The sequence below is a fragment of the Ambystoma mexicanum genome, chromosome 9, assembly GCF_040938575.1.
Source record: "Ambystoma mexicanum isolate Mex_15411 chromosome 9, UKY_AmexF1_1, whole genome shotgun sequence".
NCBI classification, from domain to species: Eukaryota; Metazoa; Chordata; class Amphibia; order Caudata; family Ambystomatidae; genus Ambystoma; species Ambystoma mexicanum.
In genome coordinates this window covers 712415518-712439979 of record NC_090931.1, presented here as the reverse complement: position 1 = coordinate 712439979, position 24462 = coordinate 712415518, and the positions used below count along the sequence as shown (strand labels likewise).

The window sequence follows — 24462 nt, the reverse complement described above, 5'->3', positions numbered from 1 at the left end:
CCGACCAGCGATATTCTGTCTTCTTCTGTGCTCCTGAAAAGGTGCCAAATCGACAAAGCCGCATCCAGCCTAAAGGAAACCCTTGCCTGGAACCTTCTTCCATGATCCCTGCTGCAAAAGTCCTTCCAAAGTCCTGTCTTCAGTCTTCGAGACAAAGAAATCCATCAACCTGGTTTTGTGCTGAGGTACTGTGTTGGCTGGGGTATTTTACCTACCTTAAGCCTTTGTGATTTCTGTATAGCTTTGGGGTGATTTCTGTGATTGGGAGGCCACTCATCCAGTTCACCCAGGCCCACTGCAGAATCCACCTAGGGTGTCTTCTCTGAAGTCCTTCGACCCGCAACTAACTTTAAATTGAAATACTTACTTATTTAAACACTCTTCCTCTGGAACTCTGACTTTGCCTGCAACTGAGCCCTATCTCACCAGACCACTATGGTTCCTCTACTGCCTCTGATTGAACTCATGTTATAGAATAAGGGAAAGACTGGATAAGAGAAGGGTTCTGCCCTGAAAAGAATAACACGTGTGCAAAAGTTACTTACTTGTAAAAGAAGTAGGTTGGTAACTGTAACTCAGAGTGAACAGATACAATAGTTAGTACTTACTTACCTTAGAAATGTTCTGCTATTCTCAAATGTATATATAAGGTTGTATTACTTACCTTAGAAATGAGTTGCCATTCTGAAAAGTATATGTTACATCTTTCTTTCCTTAGAAACTGTGAAGCCATTCCAAAAGAAAGTAGATGTAAAGTTGTATTACTCACCTGTGATTTGGTTTTGCATCTTCCTAAAGACAATGCTGTTGGTTCCACTTCACTATTCCCGTTAGGATAAATGTATGTATGAGTGTCCCCAACTGGGTATTGCTTCCCCTGACTTGCTGTTAGTCTGTCTAGAATAAGTCTGCCTTGGGTTTTACCTACCTAAAATAACCTTGAGTCATTCATAAAGAAGTAACAGAAGGTGCCACAACAAACAGCTACCCACCTATGCACGCATTAGATGTGCTTAGTTGTAAGAAGTGCTACTTAACATGTCAGTCAACAGATCCAGACAAAGAGAATAGAGATGAACCTTTTAATCAATATATATAAAAACACTTGGAATATTTTCTGTGTAAGACAGTATACAAAAATGCATTTTGTTAACAAACAAAGAAAAAATATCACATAAAAAACAAACTCATGTGACGGTCATGTTTTTCAATAATTGAACAGAACCACAAATTTCATAAAGTGGCAGCATTGTGACGTTAGTAATAATGTGTAATGAACACATAATGATTTTCATAATTTTTAAATGATAATTGCTAGTCCTTGACTCCGTCGACACAGAGGAATATGTTTCTGGGAAACCGTGATGATACTTGGGGAGAATCTATAGCCGACTTTAACCACTGATCGATGTATACTGAACCCGTCTTCAGGACGAAAGATGGTGGCATCACAACAATAGTATCAGAATTGAGGGTGAGGAACCTTCAAATAACTTTTCCTGTTATAGCAATCTAAAAACCAAAAGGCACAAAAAACGGCGGATTGGTAACGTAAAAATATAAAACCGAACTTAAGGGTGACATATCTCTATTAAAGTGCACTTACAACTCATTGCACTAAACTTTCAATTGCTTTGATAACGTGTATGGTCGCGAATAGGGAAAATAGTTTAACCAAATTCGGCTTCTATCACTGTGTGGTCTCGCAGTGATTGGAGCTAAAATTAACAAAAAATGAAAGTAACTTCGGGAACCTTGCATTTTGCAAAATATTTCTTATTATTTTTAACTATAAGCAAATTAGTATTGTTTTCGTGAGTATCACGCAAACTTCTACACATGAGTGTGTTATTTGTATTTGAAAGTGCTCGCACGCAAATCAGTGCATAATTATTACTGATATTGCAGTGGTGTCATGCTGGAACCTGATATGTGCAACCGTAAAGCCAGCATGTGAACAAGATGTTATTAACCACATGCAGAAGCTAATGGCGTTTAAATGACATAATGTGTATAAATACCTCGTATTGGTATTCCCGCAAACGAGGCAGTTGAAGGTCTGTGCGCTTGGCCAGCGTATTGCTTAGCGTTTCATGGTGCCGGGCTGTATCAAAACGAAGAGTTAAATATTTTTACCGGACTTCGTGTTAAGACCTTCAACTGCCTCGTTTGCGGGAAATCATACAGTAAGGTGAGATTGCTTCGGACCACGCCATCACGGTGGCAACGGACATCGCTGACACCGGTTTCCGTCAGTTGGGCAACAGCGTTTGCCTGAGACGATGAGGATGGCTCAAGGTGACGGATTTCCACCAGGACGCCCTTTTGGCGTCCGGAAGGAAGTCCAACAGAGGGGCGATTTTGAACCACATCTCCCTGTCGTAGCAGGCTACGATAGCCAGGGCGTTGGCCGCCTTGATAGTCGTCGCTGCGGATGAGATGACCCGTCGTCCTATCGTGTCCAGCTTCCTGCCCTCGCCGTCCGGCGGGGAAGTTGATGTCGAGGCCGATGCCCCCCCAGCTTTCTTCTTCTTTGCCGCCGAGACGACCGAATCCGGGGTAGGTTGCGCCCGAATGCACAAGGGGGCAGCATCCGGGACCCGGTACTACTTCTCGTACCGGTTCCTCTTTGCAGGCGCTGTGGCAGGGTTCCTGAGGAGGGCGAGCCCCTCATCCCAGATGTCATCAAGAAGTGGTACAGGGAGGACCGTCTTCCTTTTAGCCTTGCGCCGTTGGTAAAGGAACCCTTTCTTCTTCTCTTCTGGGCAGAGCTGGAAGAGCTCGGATGCCCTGGAAATCATGGCATGGAAGGATCCAATCTCGTTGGGCGGGGACGCCCGAGCAGGGGGCGATGGGGGACACGTCCCGTCGTCACCTCTGTCGTCATCTGTACCTGTCATAGCCGTGTCCGTGCCTGTATCATCCCCGTGGGTAGTAGACCGGAGGGAAGGCAGAGCAGGCCGCAGAGGTGGGAGAGGTGGCGGAGGATACATCCTCCTCTTCTTATGCGGTGGACTTTCCGAAGGTCCCGGCTCCGGTTCCCCCGTCGGGTCTGGCTCAGGTACCTCCGTCGGGGGGAGGGGCAACCTTGTCCTTATCTCCGAGCAGAAGGGCTAAATCGCTGACAAAATGGCAGCCGAAGTGTCCTGCGGCACCGGAAACGAAGGGCGCGAGGGCTCTTGAGGAACCTCGTCGGCGACACTGTCGCCCTCGTCGGGATCCCTCCCGATGGGCTGGGCCTCCTCCACGACTTCGATGAGCTCTTCTTCAGAGGTCGTGTCTGTATCCACGATGGCCACCTGCCCCTCTCCCTCCTTTTCCAACGAGGACTTCGTGGGGGTCTTCTCAATGGGCCTGAAAGACGACTCCCTCCGCGGTGGCAGGGAGACTCTGGATCCTGAGGTCGCCTCCACTGGCGTAGCCTCCACAGGCTGAGCCAGGGCCGCTGCGACATCCTCAATCGAGGTCTTAGCAGGGTGAATTAAGGCCATTGTCACCTTCTGTACGCCTGGGGCCTTCACCTTGGGGGGAGGGTCCGAGCCTCGCTCCCCCTCTGCCGGAATCTTCGAGATCGACCGGGGCCTCTCCAGAAGCTTCGCCGGGTTCTTGGACTTCCTCTTACCCGAGCCAGAGCTTTGGCTCGTGGTTGATGGCGCCGGGGAGAATGCGCCCTGCCTGGCAGCCAAAGAGCCCGACCGTTCGGCGCTCCCGGTGCCTGCGGACTCGCGGTGCTTGTCCTTTTGTTGGGCCCCCGTCGCCGGGGCGCCCTCACAGGACTTAGAAGACCGCTCAGACTTCTTTTTCTTCTTATCGCCTGACGGGCTCTTCCCTTCCAGCCAGTTGGCGAGACGGAGGGGGCGATGCTTCATGGTCCGCTCCGACATGTTCCCACAAAACGCACAGTCCTTCTCCGTGTGAGTCTTGTCCTCATGGAGACAGTAGAGGCATAATGAATGCTCGTCCTCCTTGAACACATTCTGAAGCTGGCATCCAGGGCAGGTCCTGAACAGCTTCCAGGGCGTTGAGCTTCCTTTCTCCTGGGCCATGTCCGCGGTAGGCCTCGGAACTTCTGGAATCCTCCAAAAGCGTAACTCGACGAAATCTTCACCCATGAGGGGCATAGAAAACTCCGAAACGGGTCCCCGTTGATCGGATGTAGAAACGGTGGAGCTTGAGGCTCTATTTAACCGAAAAATGAGAAAAATCTCCTGAAAAAGCGTGAAAACGCAGCAAAAGCTCGACAGCTACAGCAAGAGGACTCCCAACACTTGAACGTGCGGTAAAAATCTAAGGATGGCTGCCAGAGGCAGGGCTTAGGAAGAGGGCAGTCATTGGCTGGGGGCAGTATGACCCAGAGACCAGTGATTGGTTACTACTGGGAAAGACAGATCAGAAACGAAACTGATACTGATCTTTTCTATACCGAGGATTCCTGGCCTGACGGGGAATATTCATGAGCATGTGAATCCATGCCAGACCCCATGCTGGAGAAGCTGAGTTCTCCTCTTCAAGCCCCCATTTCATAAGTTGCGCACACCACTATGCAAAACTCACTCAGCCTGTCTCTTGCAGGGACCCCAAGAGCATTTGCAAATGGTCTAAGCCCAGTGTGACTCCCGTGACCTCTTCCATCCCGCTCAGCACCTCTTTCCAGAACATCTGCACCTTGGAGCACCGCCACCACATATGGGCTAGAGATCCCCCCTGCCCAAATCCCCTACGGCACATTGGAGAGGCTCCCTCGCACATCCTGAATAGCTTCAAAGGGTCCCTATGCCATCCCATCAACCTGTTAAAGTTATGCTCCACTGTGGAGGTGAACAATCCGCCCTGAAAGTCCACCCTGTATAGATTCGCGCCCATAGCTCCTCCGTGATCTCCTCCCCTTCTAGGTCCATCCAATACATATGGAATGTTTGCCTCCCCTTCAGGGTGGCCTCGTTCATGGCTTTATATATTCTAGACAAGATACTACTTCTTGTGGTGGAAACGTCTACGACCTTCTCAACGGTAGTAAGCCCCTGCAACTAAGTCTCCCCACTTTGGATCTGTTAATAGGCCCTTAATGCAGAGGTACTCAAACAATGAAACTACATCTTTTCCCAGTGCCTCTTGGACAGACTTCAGCTCCAGAAAAAACCCATCCTTAAATAGTTGTCCCACCTGTTTCAGTCCCCCGTCTGACCATTTCTGCGAGCAGGTAAGCCCCTGGCATCCCAAGTGAAATGGGGGACCCCACACCAATGACATCGGCGAGGGCCACGCTGAAAAACTACGGTTACCCTCATTGTTGTGTCAGATGGACTACAAAGAAAACAAGCTGGGGCGAGACCTGAGGCAGTTTGGAATGTCCCCAGGTGGAGACCAGAGGTAATCTCTCACCTTCAGTGTGTGAGCTGCAACTTCTTCCAGATAGGTCTAGTAGGTTCCCAGATCGTCCCTCATATGCTCAAGCATCATCCTCAGCTGTGCCGCCTTGTAGTACAGTCGTATGTCAGGGAACACAAATCCTCCCCTATCCCTTGGGAACATCAGAGTAGCCATTTTCACTCTAAGTGTCTTGTTACCCCAGAAAGATCTACAGAGTTCTCCTGTGACTTCTAGAAAGAACCTCTCCGGGAGCTGTTTCAGGATGGCTGTAAACAAGTATAGCAGTTGGGGGATAACATTAATCTTAATAGATGTCATTTGACCGTACCACGTCAGAACGAGGGGGTCCCACCTTTTCAGGTCCGCCATCAGTCGTGTGTGGAATGGGTCATAGTTGGCCGACACCATCTCCCCTAAGTCTCTAGTCACTTGGATGCCCAGGATACTTTATGCCCTTGTTGTTCACTCTCATGCCCTGGTATAGTTTCTTGGAATCGATGCGGGGCTGGGCTTAAGGATTGGCATAAGGCATGATTTCCCTATGTTAATTTTTAGCCCAGGTTGCCATATTCTTTAATCTGGTTCATGAACGTGGAAGTGAGTGCTGGACATCAGTGAGGTATTCCAATATATCAGTAAAAAGCAATAGTTTTCACTCAATCTCCCCATGGCCTATGCCCCTAATCTGATAATTGGAAGGGATCGCGATCGCCAATGGCTCCATTGTTAAGGCATGAAGTAGCGGGGAGAGAGGTCACCCCCGTCTCATTCCTCTAGTCAGTGCAAAAACCTCAGAGAGACCCCCATTGACACCAACTCAGGCCCTGGGCTTATTATAGAGCTCCTCTATCCATCTCAGGAAGTTTGAACTGAATCCCATCTTCTGAAGAACCTTCATCATGAAGGGCCATTCGACTCGGTCGAAGGCCTTCCCAGAGTCTAGCAATACCAACAAAGCGCCCAGGTCGCCCTTCTATGCACCATGGATCAAATTCATAGTCTTTTGAATGTTGTCGGAGCCCCGTCTCCCTTTGATAAAGCCCACCTGGTCTCCATGTACTAATTTTGCCATTTTCCCCTCTAGTCTCATTCCCAGAATCATCACGTCACCATTAAGGAGGGAGATGGGCCTGCAGGAGGAGCACATACTTGGGTCCTTCCTCTCTTTTGGAATAGCTATTATTGTTGCCACCAACATTTTCGGGGGCAGAGCCTCCCCTTGTAGACATGCATTGTACACCTTCACTAGACGTGGGGCCAACAGTGACCTGTACAGCTTGTTGAATTTAATGGTAATGCCATCTTCCCCCCGGGGCTCTCCCTGCCTACATACCCTTAATGGCCATCAAGACTTCCTCCACACGTATAGGGCGATTATGGTCCTCCCTTCCATCTTGTGGAAGCCCGAGCTGGGTAGACTCCTCAGTAATGAGTCTATTTGTGACTCCACCCCCTTCCATTCGAACATGTAGAGGTTATTATAGAACTTTGCAAATTTACTTCCAATCCCCTTGGGGTCGAAGACAGACCCACCCTCCTCTGTTCTTATATCCACTATTGTCCTCCTCTTCCTATCTTCCCTCAATCTCCATGGCAGGATCTTGTCTGATTTATTCCCGTTCTCATGGGATTTCTGTTTCAGGAACAGAAGCTTCTTCTCTGTGTCCTGGGTCATAAAGGCCTTCAACTGAGTTTTACAGCGCTGGATCTCCTTTGCTTCTGGCAGAGAGTTGTAATTTTCCCTGGGGCCCACGGCTGTAACTGTGCCATTTTATGGAGTAGGATGCTTTCCTTTTTTTGCCTATCCCTTTTCTTTTTGGAGCCTATATTGATCAACACCCCCAGATCATTGCTTTGAAGCCCTCCCACACTGATTGGATTTGCACCTCCCCTGTATCATTAAGTATTACTTAATCCACACCAGTAGCTCTTGTTGCACCTCCCTATCTTTTAGTAGGAAATCGTTACACCTCCAGCCCTCTCCACCCGGTCTCCTCCCCAACCCATGTTGAGTAAAACTCTAACCATATCATGATCAGACCATGGGATTGGGGCAACCTGAGATTCCAGAACCTGCGCTTTCGTGGTTGCATCCACCAAGATTAGGTAAATGCGAGAGAATGAGTTGTGGACCCCCTGAGTAAAAAGTGGACCCGTCCCCTTCCAGGGCGGGCGACAGGGAATCAACCAAGCCCAAATACACATTTATTTGTCTAAAGCATTCCGATTCCCCCACCCTTGCCCTCATTGCCGGTCCCACTCTCACCCTCCTGCAGTATTTCTCTGGGTCTAACACCATATTGAAGTCCCCTCCAACCATCAGGCGACCCTCCGCCAACCCAATCAACTTGTCCCGGACCCCCTCCCAGAAGTCACCTCGAGCCATATTAGGAGCGTAGATGTGTCACCTTAGACGGGATTAATAATCACCAGTGTTGCTCCAGAGCCCCGGACCTGCTATTAAACAAGCACCTTTCCTTGAGTCTCCCTCTCGAAAAACCTCCAATCACCTCCCTCCCCCTTATTATCGCTTCTCCTTGTTTTCTCTGACAAAAGCCTGCCCCACAGGCCCCACCACTTATTGCTTACATTGCAAAGGATCCCAGAGACACCCGTGCCCTAATTACTCATCATTTTCCCCTTCCCCCCTGGGGAGTGTTGAGCTTTCTAAACTTATATATTTTTTTTCAAACATATTTTATTGGTATTTGGTGATAAAACACGTGCAGTACAAACATGTGAATTGAACAGTGAGGTAAACAAGGGAGGAAGTAGTGAGGGGGGAAAGGACAGAAGAAAGGGGAAAGAACAACAAAAAAAAAATAAAAAATAAAAAAACAACAGAAAAAACAGTCTTCATGTAGTGGCGAATGTTTCGGTGGGTGGATGGGTCGAAGGGCCACGCCCCAGCGCCTCAGGAAGCAGGGGGGGGTCTCATACAGGGTCCTTCAGTTCAGGCCAGGTGCAGGGAGTTAGTGTCAGTGTGATGGCATGGTTATCAGGGGGGCTTGTGGTCAGCGCTGAAACGAATGTCTCTCAGGAGGGCCCTCCAAGAGTCCAAGGTGCCGCTCAGTTTCACCGCTTGATGTTATTCCTTCTTGCCAGGCTCTAGTTTCAGCTGCCGTCCATCTCTCCATCTCTTTCAGCCAGCATTCGTGCCTGGGGCCCGATGGTGTCTTCCAAGCCATCGCAATGGTTCTCTCGGCCAGAATGCATGAGATGTCCATTAACCTAACGGCATGCTTGAATTTGCTGGGTCTGGGGTAAATTCCCAGTAGGCATTCGCCGGGAGTCCATTCGTACCTCCGCATTCCGGCATTCATGCAAGTCTGTTTAGCTTTGAACCATAGTGTCAGCGCTCTAGTGCAAGTCCAGAACATGTGGATCGTGTCCGCTTTATCGTTCCCACACCATGGGCATGCTGGGGAGGATGTCTTGTTGCAGGAGGCGACCATATGTGGGGTCATGTATGTCCTGTACAGGACGTTCAACTGAATCTGGCCGAATCTAGCGTTCCTTGACACTTTTTTGGGGAATATTAACACTCTTTCCCATTCTTTGTCCGTGATTGGGGTCTCAAGGTCTTCCTCCCATCTTGACCTCAGTGCTTCGCCTTTAGGGTTGGGTTTGTCACATAGTCTGTTATAGAGCCTGGAGACTGGTCTCCAACCATCCGTAAGGTTGTGCATCTCTTGTAGTAGAGGGTCTGGGGTGGGTTCCTCTGGCCAGCTGTTCCATTGTTTCTTGGCGGTCTGCTTGAGGCGGTGGTACCAGAGAAACTGGCCTGGGGGTATTCCTTGCATGGCCTTTAGTGACTCAAAGTCTCTGAATCCCCCTTCCTCAAACATGTCTCCCCACGTGTATACACCGGCTTCTTCCCACCTCCTTGCTGTGGATAGGTCTGCCTCCGTTCTGCAAGTGTCTGCCAAGATAGGATTATCCGGAGAGTACGGGTGTTTCACTCGCTTGATGCAACAGGACCTGGCCCATATCTTCCTTCCTAGCTCAATTACCTGTGGGGTGGCCGGGGATAGCCGCATGGGGTGCCATAGGGTTTCCTTGGGGGTTACGTTGATCGAGGATTGCCTCAGTAGTTCCAATTCAGCCAAAGGTTCGTCCGAGAGCCATTTCGTTATGTGGCTTCACTGGGCAGCCAGGTAGTATAACTGGAGATCTGGTAGCTTTATCCCCCACTCCTTATGTGGCAGGGATAGGATGGCTAGCGACAGTTTGTGTCTGTGGGGTCCCCACAGGAAGTCCTTGATGATTGCCTCCAGTCTCTTGAAGAAGGGCGGACGGACATAGTGAGAAATGTTCACGAAAAAGTATAGGAATCTGGGGAGTATGATCATCTTGACTATCGCTGCTCTGCCTACCATTGCCAGCGGGAGCTTGGACCAGAATTTTATAGAGCGTCAAAGGTTTGTGGTTGCGACTTCTGTGTTGTGTTCGTGCGCGAGTAGCGGGGTGTGGCTCACGTTGATCCCTAGGCATCGGAACTTAACCAGTTGCCAACTTATTCCGACAGCCGGGAGATCGTCTTCTGGTTTGCCGCGAAGAGGACTTACTTCTGCTGAATCTGATCCCGGAGTATTTCGTGTAATTGTCGAGTACCTCTAGCGCAGTTGGTGCGTTGACCTCAGGGTTTCTCAGGTATAGAAGAACGTCGTCTGCGTATAGGGATATTATGTGGTGTACATTGCCCACCTTGATGCCAGCTTCGAAGAGCTGTTGCCTGAAATATAGTGCGATCGGCTCCAGGCCCAGAATGTACAGCATGGGCGATAGCAGGCACCCCTGTCTCGTTCCCCTTTGTATCTCCCAGGCAGCTGATACCATTCTTCCCGTTTTCACTCTTGCCATTGGGGAGTTATAGAGGACCTTGGATCCACCGGATGAATCCCCCTCCGAAGCCGAATCTTCTCAAGACCTCCCTAATCCACTCCCAATATATGGAGTCGAAAGCCTTGATAGCGTCAAGCGACAATATCGCCAGGTCCTCGTCTCTCTCGTATGTTTCGGCCATAAAGTGTTGTTGCCTCCTTAGGTTAGCTGTGGTGTTGCGCCCAGGCACAAATCCGTTGTGATCTTCATGTATTATGGATCCCACCACTCTGGCCAGCTTGCTGGCTAGTATGGATGTGAGAATCTTAGCGTCATAATTTAGCATGGCCAGGGGGCGATAGGATTCGCAATCGGTGGGTGATTTGTGCGGCTTGAGCATGGGAATGATTATGGTCTCTTTCATGGTGTTGGGTAGGACCCCGTTTGTGTATGCCTCTTGGTAGACTTCATGGAGTACTTGGGTAAGAATGGGCTTGTACGTTTTGTAGAACTCAGGTGGGAGGCCGTCGCTGCCGGGGGCCTTGCTGTTGGAGAGGGACCTGATTGCCCCTTGCACGTCTTCAGGAGTGATCTCCATCTCCAGTTCTTCTCTCTGCTCGGCTGATATTCGGGGGAGGTCTATCTCCTCGAGTGTTTCTATGATGTCTTCCGTGGGAATTTGTGCCTCGTGGGCGTACAATTTGGAATAGAATTTGGCAAATGCGTCATTGATCCCCTGTTGTGTCATGTGGGATATCCCATCGGCATCCCGTATCTCCGTCGGGAGATGCTTGGGGTGTTCTCGCTTGCAGACCCAGGCCAGTAATCTCCCCGGTTTGTCCGATTCCTTGTGGGATCTGGCAGTGTATGTGGTGAAATCGAATTTCTCCAGTCTTTCCCATGCTTGCTGACATTCCACGCGAGCTTCCTTCAATTTGCTCTCGGTCTCTGTGGAGTTGTCGAGGGCGGACTCTAGTCGGGAGATCTCCGATTCTTGTGCTTCGAGTGTTGTCTTCAATTTCCTGCGAATTCTGCCGGCTTTTGATATAATTTCTCCTTTGGTCACCACCTTCATGGCTTCCCATAATGTGCTCCAGGAGGATACCGAACCCTTGTTGATTTCCAGGTATTCTTCCAGTCTTCCGGCGAGGTCTTCCCTGAACTCCGGGTCTTCGAGTGCCGCAGTCGGCATCCTCCACATAGGGATCGGGGGTCTGGGTCCCTTCTGTTGCCATAACATGGTTAGTGGGGAATGGTTGGAGATCGTTCTCCCCAGGTATTCTGTAGCAGCGGCTTTTGGGGCAAGCTCCTTGTCTGTGAACAGATAGTCAATTCTTGTATGGACTCCGTGCGGGGCTGAGTAGTGGGAGTAGGTCCTCTCGGATGGGTGGTGCTCCCTCCAGATGTCCACCAAGTTGAGCTGCTCTAGTGTTTCCTTCAGAGCACGGGTTGTGAGGTTGCTCGAGTGGGGAGGAGGCAATGATCTGTCCATGCTTGCGTCGGCAACGCAATTGAAGTCGCCACCCCATATAAAGGTGCGGTCCCGGTGTTGAGTCAGCTTTGCGATCATTGTGGTGAGGTAAGCCGGTATTCCGTGATGAGGGAAATATGAGTTGGCCAAGCAAATCGGGGTCTGTTCCATTGTGCCCCAAATCACTACATATCTCCCTTCTTTGTCTAGTTCGCACCCCTCCAGTTGGAAGGGCACATCCGGGGTTATCCATGTCAGCACCCCTCTCGCGTATTTGGAATAGGGGGACCCTCTCACAGTCCCAGGCCCATCGGTCTGCAATCTTGGACATGGCCTCCGTCGTGAGGTGAGTTTCCTGTAACAGTGCAATCGAGACTTTCTTCCTTTTGAGATAGGATTGTATGCGATTCCGTCTGAGGTATGAGCCCATACACCTCACGTTCCACGTCATCACAGTAAGTTGTGCCGCCATCGGGTCCGAGTTTCAGGTCTGGCACGGGACTCCGTCCCTGGGGTTTGGCTCTGCTTTAATCCGTGATGAGCAGAATGCAGGAGAGACATCGCCGACTCCCGAGCTCCAGGGCCACGTCCCAGGCCCATCCCGGTCTTTATAAGCAAGAAAAATTTGAAGACTGTGTAACTAATGAAACTAATAAAACTCAAACTGGTGCGCCCAGCGACTACAACATTGTCGCTGTGCTCAGGCGCTCTCGAGCCGTCGAAGCCCATCTGGGAGTCAGGCGCGAGCTGGGTCAGGCGGGTGCCTGGCCTGATTGAATTGTACGCTGGGGGTAGGACTAGGGCCTGGCGGCAGAGCCGAACGAGGCCGTTTCTTTGTGGCAAACTGAGATTGGATTACCTTCTGGTTTCCGGCGTCTTATTTACTGGTTCTTGACGGTTACATGTGGGTTACGTGTGAAATCTAAGAGAGTTAGGCCTCTGTGGATTGTCCATGGGGACCATGGAAACACCAGCACCCTAATTAACGGTGCCAGTGTTTCCATTTCTGTCTGCAGGTGGGTGGCGTTCAGACCTGGCGGGAGTGACACCACCCGCCTGCAGAACTCAATCTACCGGTCCGGAAACAACCGTGGCGGCGGGTTTACCACCACCGTTGTTTCCGGACCGGGAGGGACATAATGAGACGCATTGTCTGAGTCCCGCACTAGGTGCGACAGGTTGCCCTGTAGCTGAGACCACTGACAATGAGGCAGCCACTGAAACAACCTCATGCTCAAGTGGGCTTCCCCCGCAACAGCAGGATGACATGACGCTATAATATTCTAAAATGTGGAGGCTGGGGCATGCCACTAGGAATGGAAAAAAGCACCATCTGTAAAGTGTTCAACACCTGCTCTTCAGAAGGGAGAGCCCTTTGTGACCAGGTCAGTAATCTGAGCTTGTCAGGAGGGATTGGGAACCACTTTTAGCCTGTGGTGGGAGAAGCCAGAGTGAATCCTACCCCAGAAGAGGACAGTGATAATTGAGAGGGCTCCAGCTCCTGTTCTCTCCCATGTGCCAGTTTCTTTCTTTTTATTGCATGCCACAGCATCCAGCCGTGGCCTGGGCAGATAACCCACACTATATGACAGCCCATCAAAGCCTCCAGCTAAAGCATTCAAGTCACAACCTCAGAAAGAACCTTATGGAGAGAAAGAACTGCTAAATAGAGTTGCAAAGTCCATACTCAGCAGTGAGCAAACTGCTGCGATTGCACTCACCGACCTGGACTGCAGCACATGTTCTGCAGAGAAGCTCTCTAATGTGAAGTGAAGAAATTTGCATGAACAAACCTTGAATCCACCTGCGGTGCTGCCCCCGGCCATGACCAAGGGCATTTCCCCAACGTGGGCCGCTATTACCACTGTATGACAGATCCGCAAGGCAAAAAGCTGCAGGGATTAGCCTGTTTTATGCATCTGTGACACCTTCCAAGCAGAGAAAACAGAGCAAGATTGGTCGAGGGAACCAAATCAATGGGAGAAGGAGTGGGTGGATAAAGCTGCGGACACCAACAGGAAGATGTGAGTTGTTCAGGTAAGGTTAGAGTAGGAGGAGGTGGAAGACTGAGGAAGGACGGTGGACAGGAGTTTTGGGAGCGTGCGTGCAATGTGGGTGAGTGGGAGAGTTAGTGAAACGGTAGAGATTGACTGGAACGTGACAGAGTGAAAAGAGGGTGACTGAGCTGATGATGGAGTAGCACTGGAATGAACAGAGGATAGTAGGAGTGGAGAAGAAGGTGGGGTTGAGTAGTAGTGGAGAGAGTAGTAGAGGGGGAGTAGTGATGAAGTGGAACAGAGGGTAGCAGGGGAGAGAGTAGGAAGAGTAACTTCAAAGGGTAGTGGCAGGTTGTAGCGAGAGAGGGGGAGACATCAGTCGGACAGAGGAGGAAGAGATAGTAGAGAAGGTGGATGGCGTTGAAGAGATTAGAGTAGCAGAAAGAGACTAGAGTTCTCAAAAGAGTTAGGTAGAGGAATATCTGGGTGCGAAAGGAAGGTAATAGGGTTGGGCTTGACAGTCTGGAAGGAACAACCCCATATCCCTAAGAACTAACCCTTCAATAGTGTAGATCCCACCTAGAAAGTCTCGAGAAAGGATAAATAAAGTGGATGCCTTTATGCCCTCACTGACAGTGAGGCAGAACTTTGATAGTAGGGGTTAACAAGCACTAGATTTCAACCTGGGAAATGGGGACACCTGGGTTAAGAAGGCTCTTGCTTCTAGGGGAGAGTGTGAGAAATGGCCCTTGGAGCCCCTTCAAATAATTTTAAGAAAAACCATTAACCCTTCTCTGGGAGTCAGTGTGTCCTTAAAAACCTTTTTCCCACCTGCCCTGTCGGGTATCAAAGACCACTCCAATGAATCAGAGGGACAAGTATAGCAAAATACTGGACATCTTGAAGTTCAGCGAAAGGCCCAAACTGTGTAACAGACTGAATGTGTACAGGTGCAGGTCCAAATATGCAAATCACCAAGGTAGGGGAGGACATGAACACTCTCCCTTCTGAGACAAGCCACAACCACTGACAGCAATTTGATGAAAAACCTGGGTGCTGAGGAAAGAATGAACAGCAGGACTCAGAACTGGGAGTGAGCATTGCCAACCATGAACCACAGGCACTTCCCGTACTTGGGAAGGATTGCCAAGTAGGCGTCCTGGTGATCCAGGGACACCAACCAGTCCTGTAGCTCAAGGGCCTGGAGGATCTGGGCCAGAGTACAACTTCAAGAGCCTCAGATCCATGATGGAAGACAGACGCCAGACTTTCATCTGAAGCAGAAAATGAAGTGTGCCAGATCCCAGTGCTTATTGCATGTGCCACACAATCAGCAGTGTCCAGGTTGGATTTCGTGGTCTTGTGTTTGGCCTCTTTGCAATCCCCAAAGAGAGTTATTGGTTGCCTCTGAGATCACGCTCCACAGACCGTAGGCAAAGTTCAGCAGTGCTGAAGTGATGCTGGCCAACATCAATACCATTGCAAACCATGGCATCGAGCTTCATTCTCTCCATGTCTGGTTGCAGTGTAAGAAGCACATGGTCTTCAGCCCTGCAGCCCTAGACAGAAAACTGGGAACTGAGGAGACTGGACTATGTTCCTTAGCAAGTTCACAACCACGTCAGGCACTGATGCTGGCTTCATCCAAGATACCAAAACAAGAGCGGCCAATGATTGGTTAAAGGACAAAAGCATTTCCCATTGGGAACCCTTGTCTGACATGTCTGTGAGGTCATCCTGGTCGTAAGGCTTTGTAGGAGCACACAAACCCAAAGTCTTCACACCTATAGCATGGTCCTTTGAAAAGAACACTGGAGCTTGTCAAGCAAAGGTGCTTGAAGTATATATGTAGCTCAGGAAAAATGTCTAAACCATTTCACTCCTGGAGGCCTTGAGCCAAGCCCAAAATATCTTCTCCTTTCTCAGAACATCGAGGAAATGCATTGCCCCACCAGAGTACAGTGGTTACAGACCACTACGAATGACATCCCCTTCTTCAAATATTTGGATAATCTTTAAAAGGAATTGCCCCCACAAAAGATGAGCGCATTCTATTGAGGCCTCAAAGAAGATGGCGCCAGAAGGGAAGGAGCCGATGTCAATGGTTCGGTATCGGATTGTGGATCCGTACGGTGCCAAGACAGAACAGTGACCATTGGCAGAGCTGAAAGAGAACAAGCAGACATGCGATTGCGGTCCAAGGAGGTACCCTTTGCTGGTTTCACAAAGCACAGCAGGTCTATGGTAGCTGCCAGGGTCAAATCTGCCAACTCGGAAGCCTTGCCAAAGCCACCAAGCATGCACTACCGGAATGCCTCCTACTCCTAGGTGGATATTCCTTAGCGGTATCACTGGAACGCAAGTAATGACTCCTGCTTCCTGGAGGATGAAAAAGAGTGGTGACTGGAGTGTCATTTGGTGACCTGACCTTGTCTAATTCTACGATGTCCTCTAATATTCCTTAGCCTGGAAGAAATGCTCTAGTTCCTCTGCTCCGTCCGCAAGGGTCTTGGGAAGGTGCACACTTTCCAACCTGGTGGAAATATGTGAAAGGTTTTGCAGCTAGCTCCTTGGTGGCTTTGGAATGCATGAACTGACGAGAACCACAATCCTCTGTCGTGATTCTCCCCAAGGCAATAAAAATGCACCCTATTGGGGTTCGAAACAGAAATTTGCTTCCTGCAGTCAGAGCAGGGCTTCAAGCTTAATGGATGGCTGGGCGTAATGCAGCAAGCAAAGAAAATCTAGTGGTGTGTTCCAGAAGCATACTGAGCGCGTGGAAAAAGAAAGTGAGGTCATGGGGTAAGGTGGCTCCATACATACTGACCCAGAGACGTCATATCTGGCGTGGGGCACGCATCAGTGCTGGGCGGAACTGACAAAACTCATGGTGGTAAAAAACTTTACAAAGGCATCTGCTGCTGGGCATAGAATATCTAAAATGAGCAATCTGTGGATGGAAGGAACCAATTAGAACAAATGATTTGTTTCTGTAACCCCTGCAGATGAACAACAAAGTTGAGGGTTTTCACTGTATTGTTCAGGCTCAGTGAGGTTGAGGTATTGTTTGTGCATGAAGTAAACTTTCCTTTCCCCGATGTGGTTTTTAGTGTTCCTCACCTGGCATTTGAGTTGCATGGCTGGGGGTCCGTTTAAAGTGACGGCCCGGCTCCCTACTGTGTATGATGCTTATTAGAAGGTGATTCTCCGGTCACCTAATATGGATTTCAGAAGCTCTACCAGGAAAGGTTCAGATTCCAATAAAGCAGGGGGCTCTTTATTGTATATAGGTGTTGTCGGGGAAGCACATTTTCTTACCATCTGTCTGGACCGTGGAGAGTGTGACATGTCCATTTCCCTTAAAAAGCCCTTTTAGTGTATGCCCATCACGGTTATCTACAGAGAAGCATTTATTAGAAAAATCTGCATTCTGTATTTGGGGCAGGGCATGAAGACCTGTGAGGCTACTTCCGTAAAGGCATGAGTTGTGTCTTGTCTCTTGATGTGTGTATACGTCTATATTTGATTGATCACATCATATAGGGTTGATTGTATATGGTAACTTTAGGATGCCTGATGTCATAATAAGTGTATTGAATTACTCCATGTGATCCTTCTATTGTTAAAGGTTACTATTTGAACTGTTAGGACACTTCTTGTTGACTTTATAACTATGTTTGTAATATGTTTGCTTTTTCTTGGAAATGAGAGAGTTAAAAAAACAAAATCAACAAAATCAACAAAAACTCAAAGAAACTTCTGTCTGCCCATCCCAGTAATTAATCAACTGTTAGGGTGTAAATAGCCCCTTATTTAGAGCCACTGGGAATTTTTGGGGATTAATAAACCTGCTGTAAGGAGCTACATGCTAGCTACGAGTTCCAGAATAAAATCTTGAAAGGCTGATAGACCCGGCTTTTCATCCAAAGCCAATAACATGAATACTATGGAGTTGGGTAACACCAACATCTGCTATAATGGCACTTTTTGTCTATATTCTAAAGCACTGATCAACGTCAGGATGTATCATTATAATGAATGTAAAATATTTCTTTTAACCTAAATTATATGATTCTTAACTAGAACAGCCTGAATTAGTGTATTCAGCCTTTATTAGGTAGAGCCACAAAAAAAAAAAACTTGGGAGAGAGGCACAGATCAGATGGATGAGTAAGGGTTATAATTATTTGTCATACCTGAAACAATATCTTTCTAGAAACACTCCTAATGTGAGGTCATTCTTTCCATAAAACTCCATTGTCACAATCCTAAAAGAGGCAAGGAGACAAAGATTTGTGTAAATAATCAGCGGCAAACAAAAGTTATTCATATATGTGGTTAATTAACAGGTGAACTATCCAATTTCAATAGAATTACTTCAAACCTAAATAATTTTGAAATTCAAATTATTTTCTGATTAAAGGGTTTGGTTTGCAAATTCGTTCTAACTACTTTCATGCCCAAGGTATCAATGGACAACTAAAAAAACCAAATAGGGTTCAAACAGTTTTATTTTGCAATAAACAGACCCAGCGCTTGGGTTGGACTGTGGAAAGGACTGATCACGCTTGGACTGGCTTAGTGCAATAGCGCAATGCCCGAAGTGCAAGGCCAACTGTGGGTCACTTTTTTTGGTCAAAGTGGGTCAGTTGTATTGCTTTTTTCACTGCACAGCTAGCAGTTTTGACCAGTGTTAATGAGCAACGTTCTTTAAAATGCACAATTTTCAATATTTTTAACCACAAGACACTGTCTAAAGTACTATACAAACAGTATGTCACAAAAGGAATGCATTGCCATTTGCGACTGTGGGGCACTTTTTTCATTGGGGCCTGAGCCAGTCTGACCCTGTCACTGAGTGCTTTTTAAAGAAATCAAAAGGGAGTAATTTCAGCTTGCTTAAGGACTGTAGCCTGTAACAGATGGTACCAGATCTCACTGAGTTAGCAGGACAGTCCAAGGGTTTTTATTCAAGTTTGTGTGCCCTAGGACCACCCATCTCCCTCCCTCATCTGATTTAGGTTCCCTCCCTAACCCAGTCGTCTGAAACTCCAGCTTAGAACTGTTGATGGTGATACCTCTTATGCTACCATCCTACTGCTACTCCGTCCTCCACCCCTCTACCATTCTCTCCTTCACACTGCTACTCCCTCCTCCCAATACTACATACCTCCTCTCACTAATACACTCCGCTTCCCACAACTATACGAACAACTATACGAACACCCTCCTTCTGCTCAGTACCAAAAACGTATAATTCACTCCCTACATTAACTCTACTCACTAATTCCACACACAATCACACCACAAACCCACTATCACTCTGAAGCTAATGTCTTGCCTGATTAAGCTCTTCCACATTCTGCTGCTTACCTCCTTCATACTGCTGCTATCTTGGTTCTCCTGGGATCTCACCCTAACTAACCACACTTCCCGTTTCCTGTGCCCGGCCGAAATATACCTCTCCCCTATGCTGCTTGGCACCATTTCCATGGTCAATCTGATTTTGCCTCCTTCACACGGGGTATGTATTTGAGTGGTGTTAAGATGGATTTCTAGAATCTGGCCTGGTGGACAGATTTTAGGAGACCACCCTAGTTATAGTGACCAGGGGAACTCGGAGGTTAGCCAAACCCAAGCAAGGTAAGCACGAGAGTGGTTAAGTCTTCTTCTCAGGAGAAGGTCAGTGGAGTCAGTGGTCTACAGTGATACAATGAGTCCACACAGTGAAGAACAGAATAATTCAATTTAGTCAGCTAAATACAAAAACACGATATTTATTATAGGCCCAAAAACACACACTAAGAAATGAAATAAGCAGGTAGTAATATCACACAATACTTAGTTATCAAACATATATACAGTCACCATTAGGTTTGTAGGAATGCATACAATAATTTAGACAACTAAAAGAAGGTTAGTAGTGATGCAGTAGAATGTAACCAGTTCACATGAATTATGCCCTAACTTTGTAAATCCAACCATATGATGCTTAGGGGCCTTGTACCCAAAAGTTACAAAGCTTCTTCTTAGGAGAAGAGACTGATGGAGGAAGAGTTCTTGTGGTGGTGAAATGTTCCAGAAGGCATTCACAACGTTACAGATCATTCAAATTATATTCCTATCCGTTAGATACAAGCTTTTAGATCAGACTATCAAAAAGCGATGGAATGGAATAACCAACGTTTATTCTAACATTATTTCTAAGGCGAATAAGGTCAATTGGGAGTAGCTTGAGGTAGGTTTTTCTACAGTTTGTTCCGGTACAGGATGTCTACAAGTTGCAGGCCCGAGAATGTCTCCAGTCGGCTGCTGGGGCAGGATGCAACCCCTGGGGAAGAAGGCAAGAAGGACTCACCAATGCAGGACTGTTCTGAACAACTCACAGGACACAGGGAAGCGACTTCCACTGATGGTCACTGCACAATGACAATGGCAGGCGTCGCTCTAGTCGTGGCCGAAGAAGAACTTCCAGAGCATGATCCCTTGAAGCTGGGAAGCTGAAACTTAGCAGGATGGTGAACTGTGGTACGAGCAGGTGACCACCGAAGTTCTGAGACGAACGTGGAATGGCAGTGATTCTACTGAGGTAACGCACTAGGGAGTTGGTCAGTCCACCGGGTGGTCCAGGGAAACTTCTGAAGGCTCAGAACGGCTGGATCCTCGGGAATGCGTAGAGATTGGTTGGTCCTACCAGTCCAAGTGCTGAAGCACGGCTCAGGGCCTTCACAGATCAAGTAGTCCAGCAGGGTTTCACTAGGCTAACCACAGGAAAGGATGCTGGTCCTCTCTGAGAGTCTTCCACGGATCACCAGTCATCTGCTCATCTTCACAGGATCCTTGGCTCCAACGCTGAAGAAATGGCTGCAGGAGTCCTCTTCTTATCCCAAATCCTGTCTGGAAGCAAGTCCAAGTCCACCAATGGGCCACTGTAGGATTCACTCATGCACCACACCTAGACTTTGAGGTGCCATGGATGTGGAGTGGGATCAGACAGTCCCACCCATATCCTGGGTTCACACACACACACACACACCAGGCCAGCAGTAGCCCGCAAAAACAACAGCTTTGCCAGATGAATGCATTACCAAATAGAATATTTCCAGACCTGAGAAGACAGAAAGAATGCCAAACAACAATATGGCCACAGAACAAGCAAAAACTCTCATGGCACCAGCCACGTTTAGTAGCCAGACGCGGTAACCATGTGCACAATGTATCTGCTGCCACCAGCTTTTCTTGAGGCACATATAAAAGTAACCAAGAATCCCAAGTGTAAAAGACTAGGGTGATACAAATGTATCCCCACTGCACTGCATTGCATTGCAAGATGCAGTGTGCACTATCAAAAAGTTACCAAAAAAGTAAAAAGACAAAAGGGAAACAGTTTCCCAGTGCTGATAGTCAGAAGGACTGATCAGTTTCAGCATAACAAAATGAGCAAAAGGCCAAGAGAGTGAAGCTGAAGGCTTCACTTCCCTGTAGTAAGTCAGGACAAGTTCAAAAAGCAAAAGCAAAACGTGTGGGGCTGGGGGGGGATAGAATAGAGAGGGAAAGTTGCTAAAAGAGAAATCTTTCCTAACGAGAGGAAAACTGTCAAAAAGGGGGATATGCCCTGCCCACTTTCTCCATGTGGGTTTGCCACACGTTATACTGGGTGAAGGCATCATGAAGTAGACACAGACAACAGGTTCAATTTTGGTTTATAAAAGGCTTTATTAACTTAAAAATCAGGATGTAGTAAGGCCTAACTTGCCATATGCTAAGGTGGGATTCCCCTACCTAAAACAAACTAAGGATAGTCTGTGGCAGGAAGACCAAATCCAAGATCTGTCTGTGTCCAAAGCCTCTTCTTGCCCTGACAACTAACTATATACAATGTGTAGAGATGTCGGCATCAAAATGAATAGTGTTCAAAATAAAGTTGAGAACTTATTCATGCTCTTGGCTTGTAATCAGCTTCTTCTTCCCCAAGTTCAAAATAGTTCACAAGGTACTGGAGATTTCCCTAAGAGTTCACACCTTCCAGCTTTCTCACAACAATACAGTTCCTTGGGACTCTTCCAAGCTCTTTTGATATTGGTTCCTTTCACTAGTTCACATGGGCAGTTCAATAATCTTGATTTCAAAAGCCCATAAAATGTTGTTGCAAAACATATAATTCTTGATGAATACTTTCAATGGTGTCTCATACAGGGCTCTCGGTCTAGGTGCAGTTGTCAGACCAAACGGACCACCCATTACAGGTCACACAGAACCCTTTCTTGGCTTCTCCTGGCTCTTGCCAATACTTCCTCATAACATGCATACAACTATTTGTGCTCTCTTGGCTTGGCTAGAACTCGTTTCTCAGGTGATACAGTTCCTGGTATTTTGCTTATTGCCAATGCTTGGTTTGTCATAACATGCCCTTCTGGCTTTTAACTAGACTGTGCCAATACTTTTGTTTCAGAAAATACAGTTCATGGCATCGGTTAATTTCACCACCTTTCTTTCACTCCACTCACGAGTGCTCAAAAGTTTCTTTTGCTCTGCATTAAAAAGTATTTTTTATCGTTATTCAAAAGTACTTGCAATTGCACTGTGCGATAATCAAAATCACTTGTAAAGGTGTTCATTCTGTTTGGTATTAAAAACATGCTCATCACATATTTGCCTGCCAATCCGTTGATTCCCATACTCACCGGTCAGATCTTACGGCACTACCTCGTCTTCCTCTCCCATCGGCTCTTCATGGCGTGGCTCCCTAGCGATGCTCCACCTGCAGGCCAGGATTCTTGTGACCGCTTCACTCTGTCACGCTGGTCTCCTTCTCGTGGACGGCTACCGGCTTCCAGCACACTTTGGCTTCACTTTCTGCTGTATGAACTCTGCATCTGCACACAGGTCTCTAGCACTCCACTTGCCACACCGGCGACCTTGAGTTGGTTTCCCAGCTGCTGCCTCTGCCTCCTGCTGCCTCTGCCTCCACAGCTGACTCCATTTCACTCTTGTTTTCAGCTTTTAAAGTTTTGCCTCCATGATTATTCCAAAAAGGACTAAACCGCTCACTACTGAAGCAGTAGTACTGCTATACTCTTGTTGTCCTCCTCCGCGTCTCAGTACCTGGTTGGAGTTGATAGGTGTCTGCATTAACAAAATGAGGATGTGTTGGTCTAGTTATCCTCTTCTTTGTCCCAGTAGCATACTGGTGTGATTTGGGGAAGGTTTTAGGGGAAGAACAGGGAAAGAATTGACAAAATCCTATAAAGGCTTGGGGGGGAGGGGGCTAGCGGCTTCGTTGTGAAAGGGAAATGGGGATACCAGGTCTCACCTAAGGATTCCTCTGTCCACTCCCCAAATCTCCACCTCCAAGATGATCCTCCCTCGCATTTCCACCCCCCAGAGTCAGAATTTAAAAGCGATGGCCTTTCCCTGGCCACCTGAGAGGGGGCTACAGGGGAAAAGAAGCAAAGATGCCCTCAGGTTCCTGATAACTGGTAGCATAGTTTTTCCAAAGGTCTGGTTGGGACTTTGTGTCACCATTTTGTGAGTGGTCTCTGGGAATTTTACTAGGAAAGCTGTGGCCACTGCAATTTCACTTATTGGTGGTTTAGCTAGTTTCTATGCTGGAACAGGGACCTGTCAGCCTCCACCAATGGGTCCCTGAGTACTCCCGTGTTGCTGAAGATAGCAGCTGGCTCTCTCACTCTGTGCTGCTTAGGCCCGTGGGGTTTCTGTCTCGCTATGCATCTGCTCTGCAAATTCTGCTTGCAACTCTTTGCTCCACCGTCGCCCCACGATGATGCTGCCTCTTTCAGTGTCTCGCATGGGATAGGGTTATGCATGCAAACATCCTGGCACAGAGGGTTTTGGGACAGAGACCTCCCCCTTTGGCTGGGGAACTGTTCCCTTCAAGTCTTTTTTTTTTAGTTAGAGGGAGGGGACTTGCTCCCCGTTTCGACAAGGCCAGGGTGCTTGCCTCATCGCAAGCCTGCCACTCATATTTCTTGGGCTCTTGTGTTTAAAGTTCCCCCTGCGCTTCTTTCCTGGCTTGGTTGATGTGTCTCTAAGTCTTCTTGGGCAGGAAGCAGTGTGTCCAGGTGATCCCTTCAACCTCTGACAATCAAAGGAGCCAGACTTCCTTCAGACGGACCACACCTAAGCCAGGGTTTGTCAGATCTCACCGGTCCTGGGGAGGTTCTGGTGTGAACCCCTGGATACCTGCCATTAAATCTGTCAAAGTCACTGCTGTCACTGTGTGATCAGGATTATCAATTACAGGATATTTCTGTGCCCCTCCTTAAGCTCCTGGTCTTATCAACACTCACTTCTGTCTCCTGTGTTGTCTACCTTTACACCCCAAAGGGACAATGCTAGCTTTATTTCCCCCTCTTAGCTCATTTTCCTTCCCCTTTTTTCATTGCACCTCTTTCCCTTGAGGCCAGTGATAACGTTGTCTTCCTGACCTTCACTGTGCCCGATTCTTTTTCTTTCCCCTACTTCACTTCTTTCAAAATCAGCTCCTCTTTGGATGCTTATGATCTTTTACCTTTACTCTCATGCTCTACTTTTTATACTGCTCGTATTCTCAATCCCTTGCCTTCCTCCTCACATCTCTCAACTATCCTCCATATATTGTCTTTCTCTGGCTCTTTCCACTCTCCTCTCAACTGCCCACCTCCTCTTCTTACTACTCCATTCTCCAGATGTTTCTGCCTTCCTCTCCAATCTTTTCTTTCTTTCTCCTTCTTCACTCAACACATCAGCCTCCAATCTGCTTGGTATCTTCTCACCATGCTAGTGCTTCTGCTCCATGCC

At 47.9% G+C, this 24462-nt stretch overlaps 1 protein-coding gene across 7 annotated transcripts in view; it reads right to left on the bottom strand.

The window, feature by feature from the left end:
* The window catches only part of PIKFYVE (phosphoinositide kinase, FYVE-type zinc finger containing), a 1728392-nt gene that overhangs the window by 858953 nt on the left and 844977 nt on the right, over positions 1 to 24462 (bottom strand). For 6 of the 7 annotated variants that reach the window (XM_069615606.1, XM_069615608.1, XM_069615605.1 and 3 more), the window contains one exon: positions 17859 to 17930. The exons of the other annotated variant lie outside the window; for it this stretch is intronic. In XM_069615606.1, the coding sequence (XP_069471707.1) occupies positions 17859 to 17930 (72 nt within the window). The remainder of the gene's footprint in view (positions 1 to 17858; positions 17931 to 24462) is intronic. 7 annotated transcript variants of the gene reach the window in all.